Genomic DNA, 15,553 nt, shown 5'->3' with positions numbered 1-15,553 from the left:
TTCTGTCTGTGGAGTATGGTAAATGTAGGGATTGTACTGAGATAGTTCTTGATTATTCGGTGCCATGTGCTGAGTTGTTACTCTTGGTTTACTCAGGAGTCTGAAGTGTAGAGACAGCTTAGGTTGTTGTTTTTTCTTTGCTTTACATATGAGAGGTTTGCTTTGCAGTTCTACAAGGCTGGAAAATAACGTGTTTTGCTAGGAGTGAGAAGGAAGTGCAAAGGCTTGTAATCTTGCAGTAAACTGCCTGTGGGGGAAAATGGGAAATTGAACTCAGTTTTCATTGTTTTATGGATAGGAGAGCCTTAAGTGACCTTAATTTGTGTACTTAGAGCAGGGAAAATGTTTAAGGGTAAAAATATTACAGAAAAAGAATTACTGCTATGAGCTCATCTACCTTTCAACATATCCAGTATGCTGTACAAAAGTAATTGGTTAACATCTAGCTACTTGAGATTGTTGGATTGGTCTGTGGTATTATGGTTTTAAGAAGTAGTAGTATTTGGGGTGGGAAGGTTCACTTTTTTTTGTTCCTTGGATATTAACTGCAGAAGTAACTTCCTCTGCTTATCTTCCCAATGGTAAAGATCTGATCTTGGAGAAATAGTACTTTGACAGTCAACCATGTAGATGATTCTAAAGGAGCAAGTGTATGAGACTATAAAAACTTCTATTTTTAGAACCGAAGTATTGGATTGGTGATGGATGTTTTAGAAATTGTATTAGAGTTCAAGCTGTACCTTACACAGTGCTAAGTTTTGTGTGTGGTGGGGGAGGTGGGAAGGTGTTTGGGACAACTTATTTTCAAGTTAACCTAGCACTACCAGAAATACGAGTGAAATGAAACAAAGACTCTGCTTTTTGATGTCTCTAAAGATTTTGATGTTGGTTTGACCCTTGTTGGTGTGGATGTGGCAGCTAAAAGGTTGTGAAGTCAGTTTACTTGACTTCTGGTTGCAAGTTACTTTTCCTTTATCTAATCAGCATAATAATTGTAGCAGTCGTGTTTTAATCTTCACACTTATACAAGAGAAACATGACCCTTATTTCTAATTCTGACAGGCAGAAGTTTGCCTGATATCTGCAAGTTCAGTTTAGGATCTCTTAGTGCATGCTCAGATACAGAATCTGCAGTGTTTCCTGGCGTGTTTAGTATTTGTTAACATGTTTAGCATTTGTAACAGGAAGAGATTTCTGATTATACTGTTAATGCAGTTTGCAAAAAAATATTTTTGTAGGGATTACTTGCTGATACTGTTTGTAAAACATAAGATGCTGGTGTGTTTTGTCTGTGAAAGCTTGAAGCGGTCTGCCTTAATGTTTTAGAGGGTGAGGTTTAAAAAAAAAATCATAGTGAACTTCATATAGCAATAAGTAGGACTTTAGTGGATAACAGGTAGATTTCTTTATAATGAAGAGAGCAAAGTCAGAAAAGCTTCATTCTTTTTAACTTGTCAGGAAAGAATTCTGCCTTGGCAGTCAAATTCACCTGTCCATCCTAAGACGACCAGGAGCCACGTTCAGTTTGATAAGTGTGTTGATAGATTTGGCAAGGAGGCTAGATCCTCTGACTCATTAATTGAACTGATGAAGATCTGTTAAAGAGAGGTCATGATTCTGGTTTCAAGGTGGTGTTCTGATGATGTACTTATCTCTGGCAAACAGTCTGACCCATACTATAGTTGATTTACAAATATTAAACCTGAGGCATACTGTTAGTAAAGCATACAATATAACTTGATACAATTAATTAAATGTCAATGAAATTCACATAGTCAGTTGTTTCCATAGTGCGTAGTAATCTTTTCTTGTTTGTTGTTTTGTTTTGTTTGTTTTTTTTCATGCAGGGTCCCCACTCTGGTGTCTTTGGAAGAAACAAAACTGTACACTGGTGTTGAATATGGTGAGTAGATCTTAGTACTGTTTAGACAGCTCGTTAATGTTTGCATTCTTTTCTTTCTGCTGTAAAAACAGTAGGATCTTTTTGAGACAATAATTTTGATTCTTCTCTTTAAATGTTTTTTTTTGGCCAACACAGTTCTTGTATACACACTTCCATCTTCAGTGATGGTACACAGGATACAAATCTGCTGCAGTAATATGGCTGGAAAGGGGACCTCAGATCCAGCCCCCAGGTCAGAGCAGTTGAGCCCCTGCCCTGGTCCTTTCACACAGATGATAGGTGCAAGAGGTTACACCTGTCACTATAGGACTGCACTTGAGAGGCAGAAGTAATCAAGACATAACCTGCTAAGGGCTGTGATAGCTCTGTTGGAAGAAAAAGGTGTTTTTCAGGTTTTATGTGTATACTTTACCATCTTCCAAGTGAAGATAGGCTATCTAAATAAGAAACTGAGGCACACAGTAACTGTTTATCAGACTATTATATGGCTTTAGTTGCTTTACTTATAAAATCTGGCCCATTAGTTTGCACGTGGTGAGTGTGTAGCCATGTAACATGTAATAAGAGAATGGACATTTATTTCTCGGAATTTTGCAACAATTAAGGTTTTTCTGCTTTAAGCCTTCCCTTTTGTCATTGATTTTTTTCCCCTGCATTTTTTGTTGTTGTTTAGTTTGGGAATATCTGTTCCTTTCCAGCTATTGAAAGGGAGTAAGTTCCCAGACTTTTACTGGCATCATCACTTTGTGTAAAATCTGTGTTCTATTGACTTTTTTTTCCCCTTCTTAATCCATTATGAAGTTTTCATATGCTAAACATCATATCTTAGTCTGTGCTTAGAAAGTAAGCCAATTGTCAAGGCAGGTAAAGAAGGTTGTGCACCTATGACAAACATACTGCTGGCTTGATGAGAGTGGTGTCTTAAGACAGAAGATGGCTATTTTTACTACAGTCCATACTGACCTTGCTGAATAGTCTGCTCTGCCTTTCTGCTGGTTCACATATCTATAAATTGCCTTTTATGCTATTGTAGAATAAAGAGAAAACTTGCAACTTTTTCTGTAGATTTATCAAGAGAGAATTATCGAGAAACAATTGCAAGAGTGACAAGGAAATTGCTGCGTAAGTTTAACCACTCTTCTATCTAAAAAGTACTGTTTATGCTTGTAATTTTATAGATGAGAAACTACTTTTGTTTACTCAGCCTATAATTCTTAAATTTAAGCTTTGTAGAAATAGTCATAGTTAACTTCTAAAGCTCTTTTCCTGTACAATAATTTTTTTTTCTTCCAATTGTAGGCTACATTCTCGATCACTCAGAAGATGATACCAAGTCATTATTTCTAATCATAAAGGTATATTTATAATTTGTAATACTTAAGAGAAGATTAGTAGTTTTGAAAAATAATCACTATTTTACTTTTTTTTCCTACAGATTATTAGTGATGTTTTACAGTTCCAAGGGTCTCACAAGCATGAGTTTGATTCACGATGGAAAAGCTTTAATCTAGTGAAAAAATCAATGGAGAACAGGGTTGGTGATTTTTTTTTTTTTTTGTCTTTGTAAAGCCTAGTTGAGTGGTGGAAATAGTTTTTAATGCTTAGACAGACTTTTCATGTTTTCCATACAGTCTTAATTAGTTTTCATAAGTTTGAAATCTAATTCTCTGATGATAATACTGTTTTGTAGTGCTTACATAGCTTTATTTGGAAATCCTATGAGCAAATAGCTTAGCCTTTCTGAATTGTTGTAACCCAGTCTGGTCTAGTCTTCGTCAACTGAGAAACTTCTGTGACCAGAGCTTCCTTTTGCTTACAGATAACAAGCATGTAAAAAACTTTACTGGGGGTGGGGGAAAAAAAAAGGCTTTCTGCCAAGAATTTTCACATGAAAGTCACTTGTCTCAAGAAGAAAAAAAGAGTACCTGGGGAGTTCAGTCAGTACAGATTGCTGATACAAATGCTGAAATCTAAATGCGATTGTATATTTGTTTACAGCTTCAAGGAAAGAAACAGCATATCAGAGCTTTGCTGATAGACAGAGTTATGTTGCAGCATGAGGTAATAATTTCACTTAAATCACTAACTACTGGCTTCTCTAACTACTTTACTTGAAAAGCCAATTTGCTATGCTGTCACATGACAACAGATACAATAATCTTGCACTAGTGTTTCTTTCTCCTACATGCATGAGATCTAAAGACCAATATGTCCTTTATTTGTGTTTTGTATGCAATTTAGCTGAGAACGCTAACGATGGAAGGCTGCGAATACAAAACCTCCCACCAGGAGATGATCAGAGATCTTTTGTGTTTGTCCACAAGTTCATATGGTCAGGTAAGGGAAAACCCCTTTCAAATTCAAATATTTGGAGTTTTAGTTGATCTCTTCAAAATGTAAAGATCCCAAAAATGTAACTTGATTTATTTTTGTGGCAACATGAAATATTTGCTTGTTTTGGTTCTATTAGTTGCTTGTTTTGGCATAGGTTTTGCTGTAAGCCTTTTTGTTAAATGACAAACTGGATGGAGAGGCTACCAACTTAGGTTACAATAACTGAATATGTTGAGGGACTTTATTACTATTCCTTATTTTACACATAATTTTATTTCTATGCACAAGTAATTGAAATGGTTAAGGATATTATTTTTGTATAGTCTGCTTTTGATTCAGAAGACTTTCTAGTAATGTGTCTCTTCCCACAGGTCAGAAGTAAAGCTCAGCAAGCATTCTTCACAGCTCTGGGAACATACAATTTTTGTTGCAGAGATATTATTCCCTTGGTTTTGGAGTTCTTGCGTCCAGATCGGCAAGATGTGACTCAAAAGCAATTTAAAGTACTGTATCATTAACTTCATTTTATGTCTCTCTTTTGAAAGCATTCTTATAGGACAATTTTTAGTGGTTGAAGTGGTATAACTACTGTAAGGAACTATTTGGATTAGATATGTTGTCAAAAGAAATGTTGTGTTTATATGTGTTACTCATCTCATTATATGTTCAGATGTTAAAAAATTGTCTGTTAACAAGTATTTTTAAGTTATGGAATGGAGATTGAAAAGCTGTAGTCCAAGGTGGTAAAACTCAGCACTTCTGTCATCTGTAGCAGGGTTGGAAAATAGCATGAACTGGACAAAAAAGTTGATAAGCCAAATAAGTTATGGCAAATTGGGTGGATTTTATTATGAAGTGGGGTGTAATTGCTGATGCTTTCAGGCCTGGAAATGGTGCAGGTGTTCAAAAGCAGCATGATCCCTGCCTTCCTCAGCACCTTCCTCAATCCTGACCACAGAGGCAAGTTGCACTCTTGTCACATGGTCAGAACAGCAGCCATGGCTGCTTATCCTGCTCATGCTGCCTGATCAGTGCTACCAGACAACATATGATTACATCATTTGCATATCTTGCAACCTCTTTTCTTGTTTTATGATGATTATTTTTTTTCTGCCATCTCTGTACCTCTCTTTCTCCTTCCCTGTCTTCTTGCACATAACCCACAGCATTTTCTTACTATACCTGAATTTGGTATTTTTGGTGCTGCTATCAGGCAGTCTTAACCTCTGTGATACTACTGCTGTAGTTACCTTGGCACTGTTGCTATGTTAAGACTGTTCACCAAAAGGTCCCCAAGATTTCCTTCCAAGTGCCTGTTATTTCTGACATAACTCACATCATCACCTGTGAAATCCAACCTCTCTTTGTTTCATTGTCAGTAACTCTTGTTGGTGTCTCACACAGTCACATTGACCAGTTTGTTGTGTCATGTCCAGCAGTTATCCACAGCATTATTTCAGGGGTCTGGTAAACAGCATTATGATTTACCTGCAACCCCAGCATGACTTAAGTTCTCAGAAAGGCCAGGTCTCATACTATTATTCTGTCATCTGATAACCTCCTTTATAATGTAATTCAGGAATCAATCAGCCATGCTGTGGATAAAATAATTGGCAGGGCTTTCATTCAAGAGGGTTCTGTGACAAATCTTCAGTATTTTAAAAACAAAGCCACATAGCTGGATATTTCTGGTACATTTTAATGGTTTGGTAATGGGAAGATCAACTTCTATGTGGGTGCATGCTTCTGTAGCTAGATGCTGTTTATATGTGAACAGCACTTTAGCTTTCTGAAATGACATTTTTCATTTTATAGGGTGCCTTATATTGTCTTCTGGGAAATCACAGTGGAGTATGCTTGGCAAATCTTCATGACTGGGACTGTATTGCACAGACATGGCCAGCAATTGTTTCTTCTGGGCTTAGCAAAGCTATGTCCTTGGAAAAACCATCCATAGTTAGACTCTTCGATGACCTAGCAGAAAAAATCCATAGGCAGTATGAAACAATTGGGTTGGATTTTGCGGTAAGTTGCTGATTGCTTGGTGTTAATACCTTGGGATTCAGAGAGCATTTGGTTACAGAAAAGCCCGAAACTCATGTCTGTTGTTTGAGTTAGTGTTCTAATGTTGACTGGATTCCCATTTTGGTTATAGAAGAATGCAGACTGTCTCCCTCATCAGCAAGATAAATGTCATGGTACTCAGTTTTAAGAATGTGTGCCAATTAGTCTTTTAGAAACCGTTTTTATGCTTAATGGAATACTGAAGTTTGTCTTCAGTTTAAAATAGAATAAAACAGTGTACTTAGAGGAATGGTGGCTCCTGTGAGCTACAAAAGCTTTTCTCTCTAATTTTTCACAGACCTGTGTATGTGGACAGAAAATTCTGTACTGTCTTTGTTTCAAAACAGATTTTAAAACTGTCAACTTGCTGCCCAGTCCCAAATCTTTGCCTTCTTTATCAACAGGTTCCAGAGAGATGTGTTGAGATAGCTATTATGCTGCAAAAATCAGAACATCCAAATTCAGATTTCACAGGTCTTAGTTCAGAAGAAATTAATTTAGGAATTCAGCGACAGAAAGAAAAGAATGCGGAGGCTCTGCGGTAAGTTAAATGTGCCTTGACACCAGCTTATACTGGCTAATGGTTACCATGTATTAAATGTGTAATAATCCAAAAGCAATAAACAAAACCTTAAACTTAACAAATTAAGAATGCCTGAGAATTGTCATGGTGTGACTTGACTTGACAGCCTCGCCCTTCTCTCCCTTCCCTTCTTCCCTCCTGTTGAGAAATTTTTATTCCATTTTTAAATTATTCTCTTGGTATAATCTGGTTGATGATACCCTCTTTTTTCCTTCAGAAATTATGAAAATCTGGTCAACATGCTGCTAGACTGTGTGGAACAAAGAAATCTGTAAGTCTCCCTTTCTCTTCATTAGAAATTTTGGGGAGAGGTGGATTGGAGATGACTGCATAGATACCAATTGCATCAAGTGCAGTGAGCATGAGTATTTTTTTTCTCCCTTGAGTTAATTGTCCAAAAGGCAGTATCACAGTAGCAGTCTTGCATAAAATGGATTGTGGTAAAGAATTGAATGAGTCTGCAATTTATTTTCACTGGAAACATGATTTGTTCACATAAGGTGTCATCACATCTTGGGAGTTAAGCTTTGACATCAAGTAGTTTAACTAGGAGATATTTTGTTCTGGGGATAAAAAAGTCTGTTTTCTTTCTGCATAATACTGACTTCCACGTAAATTTGAATTAACAGTGTCATACTTGTGTTTAAAAACTTCAGAGGAATATCCCTTTAGGTCTGTATTTTACACTGAAATGCCAGGGTCAGAAGGGGACCGTTAACTAAATAAGTTGGATTACACTTCTGTGTTCATAGAACACTGGAGGTTTTCCTAAATGACAGTTAAGCTTGTTGGCCATAGCCATTGCATAGAATATTACTTAGGTTAGTCCAAACATACTGCATAATCTTAGCACATAAGGTATTTTCTGTGCAAAAAGTACCCTACTTACTGTCTGGTTGTAATATTCCCTTTTTGTTGTTTTCCTTCTCAGTCCCTGGAAGTTCGAGCACATAAGCATTGGTTTTCTGTCTCTGCTCTTGAGAGATGATAAGATACTGCCTGTCCGTGCAATAAAGTTTTTTGTGCAATGTCTCAACCATGATGCAATTGTAGTTCGTAAGGTAAACCCAACAGGATTCTGTTTGTTTTGCAGGTTTTTGGGGTTTAGATCAGATGTTTGTGGTGGTTGGCTATGATAAAGCACAACACTAGAGATGTACATCTCTCTTCACCCTTTCAGCCATGGACATGTGCAAAATCCAAGAAGATGACAGGCTTGACAGTGCTGTAGCCGTGATAACATGGTGTCAAGTCTCTGAATTGAACATGTAGAGAGTGCCAATTCATTCTTACTTATATTGGAATTCTTTTGTAGATTTTTCTTTTGAAGACATCTGATTTTTGTGCACCTTGTTACTTGAAGAGACCCATATTTATGTGTTTTATTTGTACCTTTCATTCCTCTTATTTACCTCAGTGAGGCTCAAAACTTGTCACCTCTTTCAGGGAAAAGTTAGTGGCTAGGAGGTTTTTCTGGACTATAAAGACCACACTTAAATCGTGTCCTGTATTCCACTCAAATGAGTGAGATTACTTCGTTACAGGAAGTATCAGCCACTGGGGTGACAAATTTCACTGTAATGTTCACTGGCTTTTTAGGACATTGAGTAAGCTGGCTTAAAAGGTCTGTGATGAGGTGATTAGGCATGTCCTTCTGGAGGTAAGTATATGGAATGGATACATTATTTCCCATTTGTTTCTTTTAGGTGGCCATCTCAGCTGTGGCTGGTATTCTTAAGCAGCTTAAGAGAACACACAAGAAAGTGCCCATCTGCCCTTATGAAACAAGTAGGTTTTATTCTACATGCAAAATATCTCACTAGCATTTATCCTAAAATGGTTTTAAAAGCATATTTTTATGGTTAAATTAAATGTAAAATCACAGGCTTTTAATATCTTTCTGGTTGTTAATGCCCTAGGCAAGCAAAATTGGTAGCATAATCAGTCATTTTTCATGTTTGCAGGGTTTTTTTTTAGGCAGTGTTATACTTGTAAGTGTGTATTAAGCTATTAACTTAAAATAAGTGAGTCAAACTTCAGGGATACAATCATTCTCTTTTCTGAAAAGCTTATAATTGGCCTATCTCCTTTTCATTTTTCAAATCATTTCAAACAGCATATATCTGTATTACTAAAGGAATCTTTTAATTACTGTTACTTTTAATCCTCTTGAGCAAATGTTTGTACAGATTTGAATGGAGTGAGGTAGATACAAGCAGTCATAAAAATTGAACTGTAACGTTTGCTGGGACTGTTAACAAATGAGTTTGTTAGGATATGAATTCCTCTCTAACCAGGTGGAAACCCCAAGCCTTCCAACATTCAGGCTGGTGACAGACCAGATAACCAGTGGCTGCACTACGACAGCCAGAATTTACCAAAGACAAAAGAAGCCTGGGAATCATGTTGTTTTGTGGAGAAGACACACTGGGGGTATTACACCTGGCCTCAGTGAGTATCATGTAGCTTTAAGATAGAATTGTGACAATCAGCAAGAAAAACACTGTGGGAAATAGTTAATTGAAACAAATCAAATGAATCCTTTGTGCCTCTTGCTTATTTTACCACTGTGGGTTTTATGGGGGTTTAGTTTATTTTCTTATTAATTTATTTTTATCTGTTGCTTTTTGGATTTTGAGGATAATTGTAGGCACACATTTTGTATGGTTATTTAACTGATCCATTGGAAATGAAGTATGCATGTTTGAAGATTATGTTGTTGAAAAATACACCGAGTGTTCTATTACTAATTATTTTGGATTACTTGCTATAGTAGAACCTTTACAATAACACTTACTGATTTTTAGAGGGAGAGTAGAGAATATAGAAAACAATCATGAGTTTTAATTTACTTTCAAATGTGTGACAAATTTTTCTTTTTAATACTCAGAACTATGATGGTTTATGCTCCAGCTGAGCAGCAACCGAAGCTTGGGCGAAGGAGAGATGAGCTGACAGAGGTAAGGGCTTCAGTGTGGTTCAGTTTTTCAAGTGTGTTTAACAATACTACTTCTCCTTTCTTCTGATATTGTCCACAGATTACAATTCCCTTCTCTCTTTTAACTGAAGTATTACTTGCTGTTTAGAGTGCTTACATGAAATTTGTGGAAACAGATTTAACTCAGTTACAAAGCAAAACAAAAACTGAATTCAAATGCACAGTTTCATGGCTGTGTGGACATACCATGTTTCTAACAAGCAGTAAGTGATAGCTGTTCTGCAACCTAGATCCCTACAAGACATTTCTAATTGTTAGCATACAAGAAGAAATTATTTTAATGTATTGCAGTTTCTTTGTCAGCAAACATGGAGTAATTGTATTTATGAGCACTTTTTTGTTTGCGTTCTGGTCTTTATCAGAGTTTAGGACAATGTAATTAATGACAGTGGGAATGAATGCTTTTGTAAGGGTCATTCTATTGAAAGAAAGGACAACTCAAAGTCATCAGTGAAAATAACAATCATGCGTCTTGCAAAACAGTAGCTAATATACCATGTAAAATGAGGAGTAAATGGTTAAGTGAGGCCTGATATTTGACAGAAATAAAACTAAACTGAAAGATGGGTCTTAGATTGGGATATCACTAACAGTGAAATGCCTCGAAGCTAATAATTTCTCCTTTTTTTTTCCCCTTGTTTTAGGCAGAACAAATTATATATGATCACTTTTCTGATTCCAAGTTTGTTGATCAGTTAATAAAATTTTTGTCTTTAGAAGACAGAAAAGGAAAAGACAAATTCAATCCTCGCAGATTTTGCCTCTTCAAGGTAACCTGAGTTCAATAACTAAATTGCTTCCATTTGTAGATATGATCAAAGTGTGAAAAAGCAACACTTGGCTTCTCCCCACTGTTGCAAAATGTTGGTTTTTAAAGAGATGCTGCTATGATTAATCCTATTAATTGTCTCTTCTGATTGTCTACTTAGGGAAACACAGAATGATACAAAAGTGTGTAGGACACTGGTATATTATTCTCTTACAAAAGCACAGTCATTTCTGCCTATTCTCAAGCACATCATAGAATCACAGAATGACAGGGGCTGGAAGGGACCTTGAAAGATTATCTGGTCCAACCCCATTGCTAGAGCAGATCACACTGAGACACATCCAGATGGTTCTTGAGTATCTCTAGAGAGGGAGACTCCACAATCTCCCTGGGCAGCTGGTTCTAGTGCTCTGTCACCCTCACAGTCAAAAAATTCTTCCTCAGATTCACATGGAACCTCCTATGCATCAACTTCCACCCATTTGCCCCTTGTCCTGTCACTGGACATCACCAAGAAGAGGCTGGCTCCATCCTCCTACCACCTTCCCCTTAAATATTTATAAACATGAATGAGATCACCCTCTAGTTGTCTCCTCTCCAAGCCAGAAAGGTCCAGCTCCCTCAGTCTCTCCTCATAGGAAAGATGTTCAGCTTCCATAATCGTCATTGTGGCTCTGCACTGGACTCTCTCAAGCAGCTCCCTGTCCTTCTTGAGCTGGGGGGCCTGGAACTGGACACAGTACTCCAGATGACACCTCAACAGGGCAGAGTAGAGGAGGAGAACCTCCCTCAACCTACTAACCACACTCCTAATACACCCTGGAATGACGTTGGCCTTCTTTGCCACAAGAGCACACTGCTGGCTCATGACCATCCTTCCATCCATTAGGATTCCCAAGTCCTCCTCCCCTTCACTTCTCTCCAGCAGGTCAGACCCCAACCTATACTGATAAATGGGATTGTTTTTTCCCAGGTGCATGACTTTGCCCTTTCCTCTCTTGAACTTCATTAAGTTTCTCCCTGCCCAACTATGCAGCCTGTCTGAGTCTCTGAATGGCAGCACAATTTTCTGGAGTGTCAGCCACTCCACCCAGCTTGGTGTCGTCAGCAAACTTGCGGACAGTGCACTCCATGCCCTCATCCAGGTCATTAATGAATACAGTGAATAATTCTGGTCCCAGTACCAACCCCTATGGGACTTCCAGTACTTACAGCCCTCCAGCTAGATTCTGTCCCATTGGCCACAACCCTCTGACTTCTTTCCTTTAACCAGTTCCAAATCCACCTCACTACTCCACCTCCTAGACCACACCTCAGTTTAGCTATGAGTATGCTGTGAGAGACAGTGTCAGATGCTTTACTGAAATAAAGGTAAAGCACTTCCACTGCTCTTCCACTTCATAATCTTACGTGCTTCTTAGGAAGACTGTGGTTTAGATTACTGAAGACACTTCTCTGTTTTACAGGGCCTTTTCAGAAATTTTGATGATGCCTTCTTGCCAGTTCTTCAGCCCCATTTAGAGCAACTTGTGGCGGACTCCCATGAAAGCACCCAGAGATGCGTAGCTGAAATTATAGCTGGCTTAATAAGAGGTTCTAAACACTGGACTTTTGAGAAGGTGCTGTAGTAGTGGTTTTGAGTAATAATTATTAAACACATGAAACATACTAAGTTGAGGACTTTCAATGTGTCACCTGTGCCCAAGAAAGGACTGGAAAATACTGCAACGTGTAGTGTTTCATTGCCAAATTTTGAACACAATTCATAGCTTGCTTTGGTGCATATATAACACTGAGTGTTAGCAGAATTCTTCAGGGTTAAAACTAAGAACAATTCAATGGTAAGGAGATAGCGAAGCTGACATGGTGTGTAATTTCTAGTTGGAATTAGTGCTTATTTCCATGTCAGACTATTGTATCTTTATTTAGTCTAGATCTAGCTGTCTGTATTATCTTCAGGTTAATTTTTCTGCTGGGGAGTAATAAAATTGAAGGAATTGTGTTCTTAGAGGTTAGATGGCCGTTTTGTCCTAACTAGACAAATCTTGTCTTTTGCTTTTTTGCTGAGCAGGTGGACAAACTTTGGAAGCTTCTCTGTCCATTGCTTCGAATAGCTTTATCCAATATTACAGTGGAAACCTATAATGATTGGGGCACATGCATAGCAACCTCCTGTGTGAGTACCCCCTTACTATTGTAAACCTTTGTCTAGATAATCAAACTTTACAGATAGTGCGTAGATAAGAACTTTCTGAACAGAAGTATTAGGGCATATTTTGTCAGTTAAAAGTGAACTGTAGATATGGTATAAAAATAACATCCCTTTTAATTTTTGTTGCTTTTTTCTGAGTTTTTCATTCTCCCTTCTGCCTTTTGCAGACAAATAGAAGATTTTGAAAAAGAAAGCCTTAGTTATAGGCTTTATGCTTGCTGAATGTACTTGCTGTATGTTCATTTCTTATGGGAGTTTTTGCACTTTTAAAGCTGGAATTAATATGTAATTTATGTAGCTTAGCATTATGCTTTGAAAACTAAGTCTGAAGTTATCTTAAGTTATACAGTAAGATTTCTGTATGCAGTTGTGATGGTTTGGGTATTGCCTGCCCCCCCACTCTTATGAAATCACCCAGACAAGAGTCAGCTGATCTGGAAGTTAAGGCATGAAGCAATATTTACAGCTTAGCACAATATACAAGCATATATACACAATCATATACAAGTTAAAAGTAATACAGAAACACAATATTCCTCCTAGAAATCAGTCCCCAGGAGGGCTCCCAGCCCAAAGCCACTTCTGTCTCCCTCTTTCCCTCAATTCAGAAATAACCAGATCAACCCACATATATCTTATGTAGTAAGTCTGGAGATCTGAGGTTAGAGGGAAAAAAGGTTAGGTCAGATAAGAGTTAAGGCAGTGGCAACCACAGAGACCAGACCACCAGAAAGGAGCAGAACAAAAGTCAGAGCTACCTGAGAAGTGTGAGAGAAGTGAGTATCTTATCTATATTTTGACTGGTTGCCATTTCTCAGCAGAAGAATGAGTTAGGGTACTGTTGTTGGGGTTTTTTTCCCTTCTTACAGCTAAGGATTTGATTTCTCTCAGTAAAATATTGCAGTGAGCCTCAAACTAGGACAGCTGTGGTGTCTGAGAATCAAGATATGTGACAGGTCACAGAAATCCTGGATCAGTAATTCTTTCAAATCACTCAGGAAATTCAGCATAGTTTTGTCAGCCAGAGCCCTGGGAATTTAGTGGCAAAATAATTCTGATACGATTATTCATATGTGTAGAAAATAAAGCTAGAATTCCTTCTAACTGTTACTGTATTTACCAAATAATTAAAACTGAATGTAGTTTCAATTTTGTTCTGTATGAAGTTCATTGTGAAAACATGTGTAACTTTGCACTTGCTTAATAGAGAAAACCCAAGAGATGAAAGTATGTCAAAATTTTCCTTGTCTATACATTTAAAAACTACAAATTTACTTATCTCTGAAACCCCTTTATTTTCAGGAGAGCAGAGATCCTAGGAAACTGCACTGGTTGTTTGAACTGCTGTTAGAATCTCCATTGAGTGGTGAAGGAGGATCATTTGTAGATGCATGGTAAAATTAATTTGAACTATTTTATTATTGATGAACAATGAAGGAAGTAATGCATGGATAAAATGTATTGAGAGCACATTGTGCCAGGTACCTTGCAGAAGCAGGGAACAAAAGTGCTGCTTTCAATTTAATTTTCCCAATGGCAGTTTCCTTACTGTATTTTTTTAAGTAACTAAGTCGAATTAACAGAACATGAAGGCTTGGAACTGCCATTGCTGCACTGCAGTTGTTTCTTCTGTAACTTTTACCTATCCTTGCATGCAACTCATGCAAAGATGTGTGCATTTTTGTGCATTGACAGACAGAAGACGCTCAAAAACAGGGCTTGAAGGGGACAGGGATGTAGACGAATGCTTTTATATGACTAAAGATAACTGTTCTGATTCCTAGCCGACTCTATGTACTGCAAGGTGGCCTTGCACAACAGGAATGGAGAGTACCAGAGCTGCTGCACAGACTGCTGAAGTACTTGGAACCTAAACTCACACAGGTTTACAAAAATGTCCGAGAGAGAATAGGAAGGTCAGTGTTCTTCTCTTCTGCAGTTCTTGGAGGGTTTTTTCTCTTATCTGGGTATTTATCTGAATAATTACACTGCAGTGATGACTATGCCTTACACTGGTAGGTGAAATGAGGTGATTTATTAACAGATTTGCTTCAGAAAAGTCAGCATACTTCTCTTTTTTTTTTCTATATGGGCTTTTATATTTGTGCATAAGGTGTTAAAAGCCTCCAACAAACAACCTGTTCCCTCTCCCAAAGGAACACCCTCCACCACTCCCCCAAAAAACCCCACAACACTGCTGCAATTTGCTTTGTGTAAGCCCTAATAATCCATGAATGTATAAAAATCCATTTATTGATTTCAAAGCCAATTGCAGATCTATCATTATGATTTAGTAATTGTCTTCCTGAAGAGAATTTGCTTTTAAATAACTCTGAAGTGAAGATAAGGAAATTGCTTGTAAGAATTTAAACTTTGAAGTTGAACAAATAATCTGGGATCAGTTTTATTTATGTTCTTTGGACAATACTGGAGCTAACTGCATTCCTACTTTCTTTGTTTGTCTTTCTTTTTAGTGTTTTGACCTACATATTCATGATAGATGTTTCCTTGCCAAATACTGCTGTAACTAAATCCCCTCGTGTCCATGAATTTACTGGTCGGATACTTGAAAATCTTAAACCCCTTATGGAGGCAGATGAAGAAATTCAGAATCATGTTATGGAAGAGAATGGAATTGGTGAACAAGATGAGCGAACTCAGGGCATTAAACTCTTGAAAACGAGTGAGTT

The 15,553-nt window shown here is 37.5% G+C and overlaps 1 protein-coding gene across 2 annotated transcripts in view; it reads left to right on the top strand.

Moving 5' to 3' along the window:
* Positions 1–15,553, top strand: part of PSME4 (proteasome activator subunit 4) — a 64,341-nt gene that overhangs the window by 36,595 nt on the left and 12,193 nt on the right. For both annotated transcript variants that reach the window (XM_064145973.1, XM_064145972.1), the window contains exons 21-40: positions 1,848–1,903; positions 2,969–3,025; positions 3,203–3,258; positions 3,339–3,437; positions 3,902–3,964; positions 4,145–4,240; positions 4,609–4,740; positions 6,053–6,262; positions 6,706–6,842; positions 7,102–7,155; positions 7,816–7,945; positions 8,591–8,672; positions 9,182–9,335; positions 9,775–9,844; positions 10,527–10,652; positions 12,118–12,270; positions 12,723–12,827; positions 14,166–14,257; positions 14,648–14,779; positions 15,338–15,546. In XM_064145973.1, the coding sequence (XP_064002043.1) occupies positions 1,848–1,903; positions 2,969–3,025; positions 3,203–3,258; positions 3,339–3,437; positions 3,902–3,964; positions 4,145–4,240; positions 4,609–4,740; positions 6,053–6,262; positions 6,706–6,842; positions 7,102–7,155; positions 7,816–7,945; positions 8,591–8,672; positions 9,182–9,335; positions 9,775–9,844; positions 10,527–10,652; positions 12,118–12,270; positions 12,723–12,827; positions 14,166–14,257; positions 14,648–14,779; positions 15,338–15,546 (2,213 nt within the window). The remainder of the gene's footprint in view (positions 1–1,847; positions 1,904–2,968; positions 3,026–3,202; positions 3,259–3,338; positions 3,438–3,901; positions 3,965–4,144; positions 4,241–4,608; positions 4,741–6,052; positions 6,263–6,705; positions 6,843–7,101; positions 7,156–7,815; positions 7,946–8,590; positions 8,673–9,181; positions 9,336–9,774; positions 9,845–10,526; positions 10,653–12,117; positions 12,271–12,722; positions 12,828–14,165; positions 14,258–14,647; positions 14,780–15,337; positions 15,547–15,553) is intronic.

This window comes from Pogoniulus pusillus, chromosome 7, assembly GCF_015220805.1.
Source record: "Pogoniulus pusillus isolate bPogPus1 chromosome 7, bPogPus1.pri, whole genome shotgun sequence".
NCBI classification, from domain to species: domain Eukaryota; kingdom Metazoa; phylum Chordata; class Aves; order Piciformes; family Lybiidae; genus Pogoniulus; species Pogoniulus pusillus.
Note: the sequence above shows the minus strand (reverse complement) of the source record. Positions and strands in the feature narration are given on the sequence as shown.